This window comes from Hydractinia symbiolongicarpus, chromosome 4 (assembly GCF_029227915.1).
Source record: "Hydractinia symbiolongicarpus strain clone_291-10 chromosome 4, HSymV2.1, whole genome shotgun sequence".
In the NCBI taxonomy this organism is placed as follows: Eukaryota; Metazoa; Cnidaria; class Hydrozoa; order Anthoathecata; family Hydractiniidae; genus Hydractinia; species Hydractinia symbiolongicarpus.
Window position 1 is genome coordinate 19,888,341 of NC_079878.1, and position 16,663 is coordinate 19,905,003.

At 32.4% G+C, this 16,663-nt stretch overlaps 1 protein-coding gene across 2 annotated transcripts; it reads left to right on the forward strand.

Moving 5' to 3' along the window:
* Positions 1 to 6,961: 6,961 nt before the first annotated feature.
* LOC130641707 (uncharacterized) lies at positions 6,962 to 15,087 on the forward strand. 2 transcript variants are annotated; one of them, XM_057448634.1, is made up of 5 exons: positions 6,962 to 7,059; positions 7,335 to 7,392; positions 7,711 to 7,824; positions 8,149 to 8,193; positions 8,490 to 15,087. In XM_057448634.1, the coding sequence occupies exons 2-5, from the start codon at positions 7,335 to 7,337 to the stop codon at positions 8,903 to 8,905; spliced, it is 633 nt and encodes a 210-aa protein (XP_057304617.1). In that variant the 5' UTR covers positions 6,962 to 7,059; the 3' UTR covers positions 8,906 to 15,087. The 2 variants fall into 2 exon arrangements, with proteins under 2 accessions (XP_057304617.1, XP_057304618.1); XM_057448635.1 differs by having other exon boundaries at positions 6,994 to 7,067.
* Positions 15,088 to 16,663: the final 1,576 nt, after the last annotated feature.

Below are 16,663 nucleotides of genomic sequence, written 5' to 3' on the forward strand. Positions count from 1 at the left end.
GTGACAAAACAGCAACAGGCGGAGCAATTTTGAAATGTTGGGGCCGACAGGCTAAGAACATTTTTTCGCCCCTGAAGATTGGCTAAAAACATACTTCAAATTCCGAAATATTGCGCTTAAAAGCCTTTACAAAATGCAGGAGATTATATATAAAAATATAGAATCGCCATATTTTATGTAAGATATATTTTATTTTCAAAATAAGCAATAGTAACATCGAAGCAAAATAAACATAATGCAGAGAAAAGCTATAGTATATGACAACTACCAGTCCTCCCTAGTTTGTCAGTCCTATCTTTTTGGAAATTGAGAATCGTCATGGAGTTGAAACGAGCTGAATGCTTTGTTGATCTCATACAGAGCATGTGTATGTATTGATCAATCAATAATTGATTAAAAAACATTGTAACCTTTAGAAAAACATCACCTCTTGGCAAAGGTGGGGGAGGCGGCTTTAGCTCCCCTGGCTCCGCCGGGCCTCCAGCAAGTTGTAATATTAAAAGTTGTCTTAAGACGGTGGTAATGGCTATGTGCTGTGATAAAACATCCTCCTTGTTACAAGGAATCGACAAAACATACAAAATGGCCACCATTACATTAGATCATCCACCAAGCGCGCCATTATCGCTATAAATTTGAAGTGCACGGGGGTTTGTAATTAAAATGGCGTACGTCATATTTTACGATTTTCAAATTTTGTTTTGTGTTTAACTCATCCATTTTTAAACAAATATTAATGAAAACTTTTCTTTTTAATTAATGAGTAAAAACAAATAGAATATTAACACATCACAAAAGGAAATCTTTCAACCCCGGCTTTTCATAACCTTAGCAAGATCAAAGAAGCCGTCACTACCATTTTGCGTGACAGAAAGACTTTTATCTATATTATCTATATTTATAATATAAATAATAGTAAAGGAAGTAAAAATTAACTTGACATTGGTTCGGTACTCCGAGTTTCGTGTTATACACTCATCAGCCAAATTATACAAGTGAAAAAAGTAAACAAAAAAATTCGTATCTATCTATTTGACAAGATAAATTCCTAAGAGACATCATTAAATGCGTGGTGTTATAAACATGTGAATAGATAATTGGCTAAGTAATTATCAGTCCTTAGATTTATAATTAGCCAAAAGAAACTTATTTGTGTGACGACATTTAGCAATGAGTTCACTGCGTTTGTTTAAAAGCTCACTTTTGTCTTTGTAAAAGAGGATTTCAAATTTTTCTTGAAGGCAAAGAGGACAATTTCGTGAATTGTTAGTGTAGCTTTGTACTTGCTTGATGGTCGACCATTTGAGCGTCGGGGTGACATTGCTTTTCTCTTTCAAGTCCCAAACGTATGATGAAAGTGACGTGCTGTTCTTGTACTTTTTGTTGCTAAAAGACTGTTTGTGGCCATTGAATCTTGTCTTAAACGATTTCTCAGTCAGACCAATGTAGACTTTCTTTTGGTGAGCGGGTGCTGTAACTTCGCATTTGTATATGACAGACGTCACTTGGCAGTTTCCTTTCAATGGACATTCGGGTTTTCTTCCGCAATTGCAGCTTGCTGTAACTGGTGTGTCGGATTTCGAGACTTTCGAATTATGCGATTTGATGATGGTGGCCATGTTTTCCATGCAGCTGTAGCTGACCTTTATGTTGTTTTTGTTGAACAGCTTCTTCAGGTATCCGGAATGGAAGTGTTTGTTGATAAGAGATAAGAACTTCCTCGCTACGTTTGTTGATACATTTTTATTGTACGGGGGGTTAAACCATATTACATTTCTCGTACGTTTCTTCTTCCTTCTTCGGGTTTTCTTTTTTGTAAACGTCAGATTGATGTTCTTATATCCGCTTTTTTTCAATGAATCTTCGTAGTCGACTTTCGCTTTCTCGAAAATTGCTTCATTTGAAAAGTTTTTAGATAAACGATCAGCTATTGCAATTGGCAACTGCTTTAGTATCTGTTGTGGATGATTTGAAGAAGTGTGTATGTACTGCATGGTGTCGTTTGGTTTTTTGTAAGGTTGGTATGTGCCGTGTTTCAAGTTGAAGGTTACGTCAAGAAAGTCTACAGAATAGAGCCCTGTGACTATTTCTATCTGGAATCCTATCGATTTGAACAGTTTTATAATGTCTTTTCTCATCTTATCAACACTGCGCCCTTTCATATTGCGTAGAACCATTAAACCATCATCCCTATACAAGCCTGCGTCTGATTTGTTAATTAGAGATGAAAGCTTATTCAATATGAAGAGTCCCACAAGTTCACATATTTCTGCGCCATCATAACTACCCATAGTCACGTCAAAACAGTCACTGGTCAATTTCTTGGTCCAAGCTTCCTTGTTGAAAAATAGGAGTGATTTTCTGCAGTGGTTGATTGTTCTCAATTCCTTATCTGAGATCGCTGTGTAGATTTTTGCAAACTCAAGTGCTTCGTTCAAAATCTCTTTAGTTATAGTGGGGTAGAATTCCTTTATATCGAGTTGTATGAATGAACATGCATCTTTGTTTTCGATAGAATCAAACCACGAAATCGCTTCGTCTGTATTTTTCCATTGGTTCACTTGAATTGAATTTCTGATGTCTGAGTTCGTACAACATTGACAAGAGAGCCGAATCCCTCGCAAGCAGCCCTGCTTTTATCACCCTCAAAGACCATAAGGAAAACTTCCAAACCAAGCTCCCATGTAGATTAATCAATCCATGCAAGAGCAACTTGGGGAAAGTAAGCAAATCTATCTTAGATCGAATCAACTCAGACATCAGAAATTCAATTCAAGTGAACCAATGGAAAAATACAGACGAAGCGATTTCGTGGTTTGATTCTATCGAAAACAAAGATGCATGTTCATTCATACAACTCGATATAAAGGAATTCTATCCCACTATAACTAAAGAGATTTTGAACGAAGCACTTGAGTTTGCAAAAATCTACACAACGATCTCAGATAAGGAATTGAGAACAATCAACCACTGCAGAAAATCACTCCTATTTTTCAACAAGGAAGCTTGGACCAAGAAATTGACCAGTGACTGTTTTGACGTGACTATGGGTAGTTATGATGGCGCAGAAATATGTGAACTTGTGGGACTCTTCATATTGAATAAGCTTTCATCTCTAATTAACAAATCAGACGCAGGCTTGTATAGGGATGATGGTTTAATGGTTCTACGCAATATGAAAGGGCGCAGTGTTGATAAGATGAGAAAAGACATTATAAAACTGTTCAAATCGATAGGATTCCAGATAGAAATAGTCACAGGGCTCTATTCTGTAGACTTTCTTGACGTAACCTTCAACTTGAAACACGGCACATACCAACCTTACAAAAAACCAAACGACACCATGCAGTACATACACACTTCTTCAAATCATCCACAACAGATACTAAAGCAGTTGCCAATTGCAATAGCTGATCGTTTATCTAAAAACTCTTCAAATGAAGCAATTTTCGAGAAAGCGAAAGTCGACTACGAAGATTCATTGAAAAAAAGCGGATATAAGAACATCAATCTGACGTTTACAAAAAAGAAAACCCGAAGAAGGAAGAAGAAACGTACGAGAAATGTAATATGGTTTAACCCCCCGTACAATAAAAATGTATCAACAAACGTAGCGAGGAAGTTCTTATCTCTTATCAACAAACACTTCCATTCCGGATACCTGAAGAAGCTGTTCAACAAAAACAACATAAAGGTCAGCTACAGCTGCATGGAAAACATGGCCACCATCATCAAATCGCATAATTCGAAAGTCTCGAAATCCGACACACCAGTTACAGCAAGCTGCAATTGCAGAAGAAAACCCGAATGTCCATTGGAAGGAAACTGCCAAGTGACGTCTGTCATATACAAATGCGAAGTTACAGCACCCGCTCACCAAAAGAAAGTCTACATTGGTCTGACTGAGAAATCGTTTAAGACAAGATTCAATGGCCACAAACAGTCTTTTAGCAACAAAAAGTACAAGAACAGCACGTCACTTTCATCATACGTTTGGGACTTGAAAGAGAAAAGCAATGTCACCCCGACGCTCAAATGGTCGACCATCAAGCAAGTACAAAGCTACACTAACAATTCACGAAATTGTCCTCTTTGCCTTCAAGAAAAATTTGAAATCCTCTTTTACAAAGACAAAAGTGAGCTTTTAAACAAACGCAGTGAACTCATTGCTAAATGTCGTCACACAAATAAGTTTCTTTTGGCTAATTATAAATCTAAGGACTGATAATTACTTAGCCAATTATCTATTCACATGTTTATAACACCACGCATTTAATGATGTCTCTTAGGAATTTATCTTGTCAAATAGATAGATACGAATTTTTTTGTTTACTTTTTTCACTTGTATAATTTGGCTGATGAGTGTATAACACGAAACTCGGAGTACCGAACCAATGTCAAGTTAATTTTTACTTCCTTTACTAATAAGCTCTAAACTTGTATGTTTATTGAGCACTGTTATTGGCTAACTGCACGACAGTTTTGTAATATAAATAATATATTTATTTGTGTCTATTCTTTAACAGGGACATGCTAACGAGGTTATCTTATAAAGGCATGCAGTCAACTGAAACAGGTCAATTCCCAAGTTTATTCAAAGAAATTATTCAAAAAATATTTTTCCCTTCCCTCTAAATTGTTTACAACTAAATATTTTTCTAAACTTTTTGAAACAAGCTTGGGTTATTACTACAACAAGACAAATTTGTTTGTGTGTGTTGTGTTTGATCGTGTTAAAAATAAACACCTGGTGCATTTTGTTACTTTTAACAGGTGTTTATTATTTAATATACTTTAGCGAGAACTTGTTTTTATTTTGGATAGTTCAAATTAATATTTGCGCTCCCAACAGTGGGATAGTGGCTGTCACTAAACATTCACTGATAGAAGCTACTCTTCGAGGCTTTAAATTACTTTCATTGATGTTTTTGTATAACAGTTGTCTCGTCATTGGTCTTCTTATGTGACACAACTTTCTTGTACTTTTCTTAACCATTTCATCTACCACTGCTTGCTTACAACAATTTTGTCGGACAATGTTATCGATGTTTAATTAAGACCATATCACCAACGATTAATTTATTGACTTAGTTTGCTTTCTTGTATACGTGACGTATAGATGTTTTCAATTTAACGCATAAATCCTTTTTCCGAAGTTGACTTAAATATTCAAAGTCAGATCTCCTCCAATAATGTTCGTAAATGCTTCATCGAAATACTACAGCATTCTGTAGCATTATCGCATAAATAAGTCAATGGTCTCCAATTAAAACCAATTTCGCTTCTGACAACATCGCTTCTAATTCATCGAGGATAAATTTGGCTTTGCCAAGACAATTCTTCAACCAATCTTTCGCAATACAAACCATTCGCTCACCACGTTAACCAACCCTTTACAATCAAAGAACCACTTTAAAGGGTGTATATGTGGTCCAGAGTTCGTATTTGGAGTCAACTGAAAATGAATATTATGTCTTATCTGATGGAATACGATAAATCATGCAGTAACGGTCCCACTAATGGGCTCCTCTGTGCACGTTTCCACACCACAAAACCGCTAATTATGTTATTCACTATTGTTCTACCTCGACACACACAAAGTTTCGATGTCAATTCAATGGACGTAGTTGCGTCGATAAATAACATGATTTAGCTTTAGCCTTAGGTTTTAGGAAGAAGCACTGGGGGTTAGGCTAACTTTTGATAACTCGGACAATTTTTCGTCTTTTGCGTATTTCAAATATAAAACTTTAACTGTGAAGGGATCTATTCTTTGGTAAGATCACACTTTAAAATACATTCGATTATAGACAAAAACAAATGAATTTAGGGAGTGAAAAAGAAATAACGCAGCAGATAAATCCATAAACTAGTCAGGAAGCTCAGGGTAATCAATACTGGTGGTACGAATAAATTTTATCAGCACTATCATTTTCACATTTCAACACGAAGTGACTAATAATTTGTCAAATCGAAAACAATACTATCCAATTGCAAAAAATAAAGTTTTATTTGATAGCGACTTTAGCAATTTTACTTGTACAGGCTGTAAAATTATTTTTGTTATTCTGGGTCTGTAAAATAAGCATTAAACAGGCAGTCTCTTTTCTTGAAATTTAACGCTTATAACCACACTATGGTAAGATTTTTCCGACCAGTATAGTGTTTCGACGAAAGCGCTTTACTACATTGTTTTAGGAACGAAAAAGGTTCCTGCAGCGTCTCGGCCATAACTTTTGTTATGCAAATAAATTTGTGCTAACATTGTTTGACTTTCCTAGTTTTTAAGGAGGCTCCTGGTGATAAAAGAACTAACAGATTTTGTTGACGAGTGTGCGGTTGTTTTAAAATTCTAAATCAAACAATTTGATGTGAGAGTGTTCTATGATGTTGCATATTTTTATATATCCTTTTTATTGCACCATGTGGCTACCAAGTTGTTGTTGAGGCGATATTTTAGTACTATGAATAACATACGGACCAGATATGGAGAGTAAATAAACTATTAAGGAGAATTGCGCCATATTTTATCCTAAATAAGCTCTAAACGTAGTGTTTGATAGTCTATTGTAATAAATAATTAATCATTTTATTTTGTTATATAACTGAGCTTGATTAAATGAAGTGGCTTGCGAAATACTTCTTATAAAAAAACTAATGCTGAAAAGTGAAAATTAACACGCTGGCAATGTTCACTATTTTTGTGTTGAAGATTCCCTGAACAGAACTAACAACTTTGTGAGTGCACAATGAGAAATCTTTACAATTTCAGTTATGATGATTAGGTTCTGAAGACAACTTGTTTCTCTTAGACAGTGTTCAGAACTAATTTAAAAAAGGGGCGTATTCTCAGAAAGATAACAATTTTTGCTTTCCTTATTCTCATGATTTAAGAGGGCTTGCTTAGTTTGCACATGAATATTGAAAGTAATTTGCTTTCCTTAAGTAATTAAAAAGCAAGTTTCGTTTTAGGTTTTACTCACAAGTTAAAAGCAAAATGCGTAGAAACCTGAGACATTGGTCAGAGGGGATTGAAAGGAACAGACGTTTTCACAAAGCGTAAGTTTGTAAGTGTTTGGTAACAAAAACCATACTCAGTCTACATATAGTCTTTACAGGCAAAGTTTAGCCTATTTCTATAAAAGACAAACAGAATCTACCAAATTGGAAACAGTTAATACATTCAATAAATGCTTACTTTTAAAGAATTGGCTTTTACACTTAAATGTTTAAATTTTCTTAATATTTTTCTTAGCAAATTTTTTTTTGTGTGGAAGACATATGGGATAAAATATTTCTGCTAATTTTATAATTCAATTCTTGTTCTTAAATAGATGAATCTGTTCCAAATTATAACGCTGCTTGCTGTGACTACTTTACTAACAATCAACAGTAAGTTGGCTTTCACCATTAGCATTGAATTTTTACAACATCAAAGTTATTAAACTACATTTCAATAACTGCATGTTATGTTAGCAGAAGGCGTAATTTTAGAAGAAAAACAACATTTTGAAGCAGTTGATAAATAAGAATTCTTCTTCCTTTGTTTGAACCAATACATTTCCAAATCACCGTCTTTGAAGATCAAAGATCAGTTCGATGGATCCAACAACGATCAGATGGATAGATCCAGATCATCACTACAACTTGTTACCATTTTTATTATGATTTACATGTTATTTTTTTTCCTTTATGTTATTCTTTACATAGTTGTTAAAAGTGAAGAAGAGAAGGACATTAAAGATGTTATGACAAAAAGTCTCCAGCCTGGCTCCATGAGCCAACAACAATTGAGGGTCCCAGATGAAATGCGTTATGACGAAGGTGACTCCTTTATACTTTATTTACTCCGGCTATTGCTCAGACCGGCCCACGTGATGAGCTTTTACTTAAAAGTTGAAAATGTGTCAAATATAAAAATAGAAGGTTATGCAGTTTCTTAAACTGCTATAAATATTGTGTAAAGCAGAAAAAAATTGAAAGTGGAGAAACTGATACATTTAAGCGTAAAAATAATCAGTCGTGAATAGGTTGTCACTATTTATTAAAAAAATTTCGCATAAGATACTGCTTTGTAGCAGGTCTGTCTATTGCTTGTCTTCCAAAATAATAAGAAAGATGTTGAAATGTATACCGTTTGCTTTACAGACGATGATTTCGAAGTTGAAGAAAGAGCTACACCCAGGAAACGAGGTAAACATAGTACCCAAATATTTTTTAATCTTTCACTATCAAATGTAAATCGTGTCTGGCCTACAACACAGCTTGCAACTAATATATTTTTGCATTGCTGTTTTGTTCAGTAGGAAATCTTAAATTAAATTCGTATTAACATATATTGTGCATATTTTTAACAACGAGAAAATCTGCCACCACCTTCCACTTATTAACACCACCAAAATGTTGAATTTCAATAATATAACGGCTAGCCAGTAACAATAACAAAAAATTAAGAAATTCGATCGTAAGTCAGGTGTCTTTTACTTAAGATCCCAAACCTTTGGTTGGATCGTTAATTGCTGGTGCTGTTACACGTATGTTGCTTCCAAGTGTTGTGAGCTTTGCTACACGGGGATTTACGCGATCAAACCACCGATCACGATCTTCTTACCCACGTCGAAGCAGCTATTATCGACGACCCAGCTCCTACCGTCGTGGAAGCTCATATCGACGTCGCGGACTCGGACGCAGCTCTTATCGACGACGCAGCTCCTACCGTCGTCGCGGACTCGGAAGCAGCTCTTATCGACGTCGCAGCTCCTATCGACGTCGCGGACTCAGCAGCAGCTCCTATCGACGTCGCAGCTCCTATCGACGTCGCGGACTCGGAAGCAGCTCTTATCGACGACGCAGCTCCTACCGTCGTCGAAGCTCCTATCGACGTCGAAGCTTCTATGGGCAATGAAGCCTTCGACGGCGAACATGTTTCTACCCAAATGAGAAAAAACAGCGTTCCAGAGTAGTTAGCTTTATTTATATTTTTTTAAATTATTTTTGTTACATTTTCGTTCCTATTTTTGTTTAAATTTTGTAAGAAAAGGCATAAAGTTTTTTAAACATGGAGCAACTTTTGTTAAGTTGTTCTTTTAAAATTCGTTTTAGTACTTGTGGAAAGTTTTGCTTTTAAGTGACCGTTAAGCATAATGTCGATTAAAAAACTATTGACAGAGGAGTAAATGTGTTTTACTGCCGAAAAAGTTATCATTGCCTTCTTAATTTCTCTTAACACATTAAAGAAGGGCTTACTTACTATAAATATTATGATGCTCCTAAGATACGTGATTTGATCATTTGAAATGTACGAAATCAATTTTGTTAAAGTTTTTTCCAACTTAGTATTGTTATATTTGTTAGGTTATATTAGGTATATATCATAGAAGACTTTTTTTGATAAAAAGATAAAGTATTATCGTGGCATTCCTCATTTTTTTTAATCTATCACATATGTTTTGTGATCAGAGTAACGTCATAAGTAATCCTTGAGATCATTATTCAAGTCCCTCATTTCCACCCTCCAGCTTTCTATGAGGCGCCTAATTTTTTGTCAGATCCTAAATATTTGTGTAAGAGGCACCCAATTCAGTTTGCTTTTAGTTTTCTTTATTTCGAAAGTGGGTTCTTGTTTCATTTTTATTAATTAGTTTTGTTTTCTTTTAATTAAAAAATGTAGCAATTTTTTGTTTGTTTGGGCGCTCTTTTCAAAACACATTGTTTGCTTGCTACGAACAATAAGTATTGTTGAAATGAAAAGAAAAAGCGAAAAAGTGAAATTGATTTTACTTTTTCGCTATTTCTTTTCATTTCAACATTTACTTTTGTTCGTAGCAAGCAAAGAACAGTTACACTTTAATAATCAATTTGAAGGAAACAACTTAAGACAACGTTGATGTAAACTCAAACACTATATATTGACAATTATTCTTAAACGTACCAACTTTTTGCCAGTGCAAATTCTACTACGTCATAGAATTAGCTTGTTTTCATGAATCAGTGAGCAAAGTAGCAAAAACAATTTACTATACGCAGACCAAATTCATGTGTGGGGCAAAAAAATTATGTAATCTTTTCAGCAGTAACATTTCTTAACCCTATTTATACGAAGAGGGGGCTGAACGAAAGAAAAGAAACTTATTCCTTAATATAAATCCTAAAATAATTCTCCGGAAAGTCTAAAAATTCGTGAATTTAAATATTTTTCTATTTGTTAACTTTTCATGGAAAATATTTTTGAAATCCTATTTTAAAAGTTTACCATGTTGATAAATGTGCTCCCAGAACTAAAATCTTTATTTATTTAACACAATCTGTAACTCACCTCTCTATTAACCAAGAGGTAATATTTAAAGGGTCACAACATAGGAACAATTTAGAAAACAAGATTTACGTGAAAATCAATACAATCGACTTATAATTGTTAGCTCGGAAACACTTGTTCTGAGAAAATAATGACGTCGTTAAAAAATAGGCCATTTTTAAGAATAATTGATGATTACAATTTAAAAAATTACATAGTATGAGCTTAAATGAAGCGTAAAAATATATATTAATTACAAAAATTATGTTCTGTCGAATAACAATAGCGGCATAGAACGTACGTTTTTTATTTAAAATGGATATATCAAAATATATAAAATGGATAAATATTATGATGCTCCTAAGATACGTGATTTGATCATTTGAAATGTACGAAATCAATTTTGTTAAAGTTTTTTCCAACTTAGTATTGTTATATTTGTTAGGTTATATTAGGTATATATCATAGAAGACTTTTTTTGATAAAAAGATAAAGTATTATCGTGGCATTCCTCATTTTTTTTAATCTATCACATATGTTTTGTGATCAGAGTAACGTCATAAGTAATCCTTGAGATCATTATTCAAGTCCCTCATTTCCACCCTCCAGCTTTCTATGAGGCGCCTAATTTTTTGTCAGATCCTAAATATTTGTGTAAGAGGCACCCAATTCAGTTTGCTTTTAGTTTTCTTTATTTCGAAAGTGGGTTCTTGTTTCATTTTTATTAATTAGTTTTGTTTTCTTTTAATTAAAAAATGTAGCAATTTTTTGTTTGTTTGGGCGCTCTTTTCAAAACACATTGTTTGCTTGCTACGAACAATAAGTATTGTTGAAATGAAAAGAAAAAGCGAAAAAGTGAAATTGATTTTACTTTTTCGCTATTTCTTTTCATTTCAACATTTACTTTTGTTCGTAGCAAGCAAAGAACAGTTACACTTTAATAATCAATTTGAAGGAAACAACTTAAGACAACGTTGATGTAAACTCAAACACTATATATTGACAATTATTCTTAAACGTACCAACTTTTTGCCAGTGCAAATTCTACTACGTCATAGAATTAGCTTGTTTTCATGAATCAGTGAGCAAAGTAGCAAAAACAATTTACTATACGCAGACCAAATTCATGTGTGGGGCAAAAAAATTATGTAATCTTTTCAGCAGTAACATTTCTTAACCCTATTTATACGAAGAGAGGGCTGAACGAAAGAAAAGAAACTTATTCCTTAATATAAATCCTAAAATAATTCTCCGGAAAGTCTAAAAATTCGTGAATTTAAATATTTTTCTATTTGTTAACTTTTCATGGAAAATATTTTTGAAATCCTATTTTAAAAGTTTAAAGAAACTTATTCCTTAATATAAATCCTAAAATAATTCTCCGGAAAGTCTAAAAATTCGTGAATTTAAATATTTTTCTATTTGTTAACTTTTCATGGAAAATATTTTTGAAATCCTATTTTAAAAGTTTACCATGTTGATAAATGTGCTCCCAGAACTAAAATCTTTATTTATTTAACACAATCTGTAACTCACCTCTCTATTAACCAAGAGGTAATATTTAAAGGGTCACAACATAGGAACAATTTAGAAAACAAGATTTACGTGAAAATCAATACAATCGACTTATAATTGTTAGCTCGGAAACACTTGTTCTGAGAAAATAATGACGTCGTTAAAAAATAGGCCATTTTTAAGAATAATTGATGATTACAATTTAAAAAATTACATAGTATGAGCTTAAATGAAGCGTAAAAATATATATTAATTGCAAAAATTATGTTCTGTCGAATAACAATAGCGGCATAGAACGTACGTTTTTTATTTAAAATGGATATATCAAAATATATAAAATGGATAAATATTATGATGCTCCTAAGATACGTGATTTGATCATTTGAAATGTACGAAATCAATTTTGTTAAAGTTTTTTCCAACTTAGTATTGTTATATTTGTTAGGTTATATTAGGTATATATCATAGAAGACTTTTTTTGATAAAAAGATAAAGTATTATCGTGGCATTCCTCATTTTTTTTAATCTATCACATATGTTTTGTGATCAGAGTAACGTCATAAGTAATCCTTGAGATCATTATTCAAGTCCCTCATTTCCACCCTCCAGCTTTCTATGAGGCGCCTAATTTTTTGTCAGATCCTAAATATTTGTGTAAGAGGCACCCAATTCAGTTTGCTTTTAGTTTTCTTTATTTCGAAAGTGGGTTCTTGTTTCATTTTTATTAATTAGTTTTGTTTTCTTTTAATTAAAAAATGTAGCAATTTTTTGTTTGTTTGGGCGCTCTTTTCAAAACACATTGTTTGCTTGCTACGAACAATAAGTATTGTTGAAATGAAAAGAAAAAGCGAAAAAGTGAAATTGATTTTACTTTTTCGCTATTTCTTTTCATTTCAACATTTACTTTTGTTCGTAGCAAGCAAAGAACAGTTACACTTTAATAATCAATTTGAAGGAAACAACTTAAGACAACGTTGATGTAAACTCAAACACTATATATTGACAATTATTCTTAAACGTACCAACTTTTTGCCAGTGCAAATTCTACTACGTCATAGAATTAGCTTGTTTTCATGAATCAGTGAGCAAAGTAGCAAAAACAATTTACTATACGCAGACCAAATTCATGTGTGGGGCAAAAAAATTATGTAATCTTTTCAGCAGTAACATTTCTTAACCCTATTTATACGAAGAGGGGGCTGAACGAAAGAAAAGAAACTTATTCCTTAATATAAATCCTAAAATAATTCTCCGGAAAGTCTAAAAATTCGTGAATTTAAATATTTTTCTATTTGTTAACTTTTCATGGAAAATATTTTTGAAATCCTATTTTAAAAGTTTACCATGTTGATAAATGTGCTCCCAGAACTAAAATCTTTATTTATTTAACACAATCTGTAACTCACCTCTCTATTAACCAAGAGGTAATATTTAAAGGGTCACAACATAGGAACAATTTAGAAAACAAGATTTACGTGAAAATCAATACAATCGACTTATAATTGTTAGCTCGGAAACACTTGTTCTGAGAAAATAATGACGTCGTTAAAAAATAGGCCATTTTTAAGAATAATTGATGATTACAATTTAAAAAATTACATAGTATGAGCTTAAATGAAGCGTAAAAATATATATTAATTGCAAAAATTATGTTCTGTCGAATAACAATAGCGGCATAGAACGTACGTTTTTTATTTAAAATGGATATATCAAAATATATAAAATGGATAAATATTATGATGCTCCTAAGATACGTGATTTGATCATTTGAAATGTACGAAATCAATTTTGTTAAAGTTTTTTCCAACTTAGTATTGTTATATTTGTTAGGTTATATTAGGTATATATCATAGAAGACTTTTTTTGATAAAAAGATAAAGTATTATCGTGGCATTCCTCATTTTTTTTAATCTATCACATATGTTTTGTGATCAGAGTAACGTCATAAGTAATCCTTGAGATCATTATTCAAGTCCCTCATTTCCACCCTCCAGCTTTCTATGAGGCGCCTAATTTTTTGTCAGATCCTAAATATTTGTGTAAGAGGCACCCAATTCAGTTTGCTTTTAGTTTTCTTTATTTCGAAAGTGGGTTCTTGTTTCATTTTTATTAATTAGTTTTGTTTTCTTTTAATTAAAAAATGTAGCAATTTTTTGTTTGTTTGGGCGCTCTTTTCAAAACACATTGTTTGCTTGCTACGAACAATAAGTATTGTTGAAATGAAAAGAAAAAGCGAAAAAGTGAAATTGATTTTACTTTTTCGCTATTTCTTTTCATTTCAACATTTACTTTTGTTCGTAGCAAGCAAAGAACAGTTACACTTTAATAATCAATTTGAAGGAAACAACTTAAGACAACGTTGATGTAAACTCAAACACTATATATTGACAATTATTCTTAAACGTACCAACTTTTTGCCAGTGCAAATTCTACTACGTCATAGAATTAGCTTGTTTTCATGAATCAGTGAGCAAAGTAGCAAAAACAATTTACTATACGCAGACCAAATTCATGTGTGGGGCAAAAAAATTATGTAATCTTTTCAGCAGTAACATTTCTTAACCCTATTTATACGAAGAGGGGGCTGAACGAAAGAAAAGAAACTTATTCCTTAATATAAATCCTAAAATAATTCTCCGGAAAGTCTAAAAATTCGTGAATTTAAATATTTTTCTATTTGTTAACTTTTCATGGAAAATATTTTTGAAATCCTATTTTAAAAGTTTACCATGTTGATAAATGTGCTCCCAGAACTAAAATCTTTATTTATTTAACACAATCTGTAACTCACCTCTCTATTAACCAAGAGGTAATATTTAAAGGGTCACAACATAGGAACAATTTAGAAAACAAGATTTACGTGAAAATCAATACAATCGACTTATAATTGTTAGCTCGGAAACACTTGTTCTGAGAAAATAATGACGTCGTTAAAAAATAGGCCATTTTTAAGAATAATTGATGATTACAATTTAAAAAATTACATAGTATGAGCTTAAATGAAGCGTAAAAATATATATTAATTGCAAAAATTATGTTCTGTCGAATAACAATAGCGGCATAGAACGTACGTTTTTTATTTAAAATGGATATATCAAAATATATAAAATGGATAAATATTATGATGCTCCTAAGATACGTGATTTGATCATTTGAAATGTACGAAATCAATTTTGTTAAAGTTTTTTCCAACTTAGTATTGTTATATTTGTTAGGTTATATTAGGTATATATCATAGAAGACTTTTTTTGATAAAAAGATAAAGTATTATCGTGGCATTCCTCATTTTTTTTAATCTATCACATATGTTTTGTGATCAGAGTAACGTCATAAGTAATCCTTGAGATCATTATTCAAGTCCCTCATTTCCACCCTCCAGCTTTCTATGAGGCGCCTAATTTTTTGTCAGATCCTAAATATTTGTGTAAGAGGCACCCAATTCAGTTTGCTTTTAGTTTTCTTTATTTCGAAAGTGGGTTCTTGTTTCATTTTTATTAATTAGTTTTGTTTTCTTTTAATTAAAAAATGTAGCAATTTTTTGTTTGTTTGGGCGCTCTTTTCAAAACACATTGTTTGCTTGCTACGAACAATAAGTATTGTTGAAATGAAAAGAAAAAGCGAAAAAGTGAAATTGATTTTACTTTTTCGCTATTTCTTTTCATTTCAACATTTACTTTTGTTCGTAGCAAGCAAAGAACAGTTACACTTTAATAATCAATTTGAAGGAAACAACTTAAGACAACGTTGATGTAAACTCAAACACTATATATTGACAATTATTCTTAAACGTACCAACTTTTTGCCAGTGCAAATTCTACTACGTCATAGAATTAGCTTGTTTTCATGAATCAGTGAGCAAAGTAGCAAAAACAATTTACTATACGCAGACCAAATTCATGTGTGGGGCAAAAAAATTATGTAATCTTTTCAGCAGTAACATTTCTTAACCCTATTTATACGAAGAGGGGGCTGAACGAAAGAAAAGAAACTTATTCCTTAATATAAATCCTAAAATAATTCTCCGGAAAGTCTAAAAATTCGTGAATTTAAATATTTTTCTATTTGTTAACTTTTCATGGAAAATATTTTTGAAATCCTATTTTAAAAGTTTACCATGTTGATAAATGTGCTCCCAGAACTAAAATCTTTATTTATTTAACACAATCTGTAACTCACCTCTCTATTAACCAAGAGGTAATATTTAAAGGGTCACAACATAGGAACAATTTAGAAAACAAGATTTACGTGAAAATCAATACAATCGACTTATAATTGTTAGCTCGGAAACACTTGTTCTGAGAAAATAATGACGTCGTTAAAAAATAGGCCATTTTTAAGAATAATTGATGATTACAATTTAAAAAATTACATAGTATGAGCTTAAATGAAGCGTAAAAATATATATTAATTGCAAAAATTATGTTCTGTCGAATAACAATAGCGGCATAGAACGTACGTTTTTTATTTAAAATGGATATATCACGCATATAAGCAGTCTCTTTTTTAATTCGAGTTTGAAAGATTTATTCCCGTGACCCTAAATAGCGAAATCATCGAACGATAATTGTGAATTTTCACAAACCCGTAAGTGGTCGCTAACCGCACTGTTACTAGGCAACACAGATTTACACTTGTTTGCCGGCTCTTATCTTCAGGTGGCGAGATGATTCTCCGTAATATGTAGCGTTGCAGCTGCTGGACAAAAATTTATATACCACACATGAGATAAGTGATGACGGAACTTTATCTTGAAACCTGAAAAAGACGGTAATCTGCAAGAGGTTTTGAATATCACATCTAGTTTACAGCAGTTAAGCGACTCTATAAATATCTTTCTTAATTTAGATCTAGTAT

Coding starts and splice junctions, on each gene's coding strand:
- LOC130641707 (XM_057448634.1), top strand. CDS start 7,335: ATGAATCTGTTCCAAATTATAACGCTGCTTGCTGTGACTACTTTACTA. Junction 7,825..8,148: donor TGAAATGCGTTATGACGAAG/GTGACTCCTTTA, acceptor TTTGCTTTACAG/ACGATGATTTCGAAGTTGAA. Junction 8,194..8,489: donor AGCTACACCCAGGAAACGAG/GTAAACATAGTA, acceptor CTTTTACTTAAG/ATCCCAAACCTTTGGTTGGA.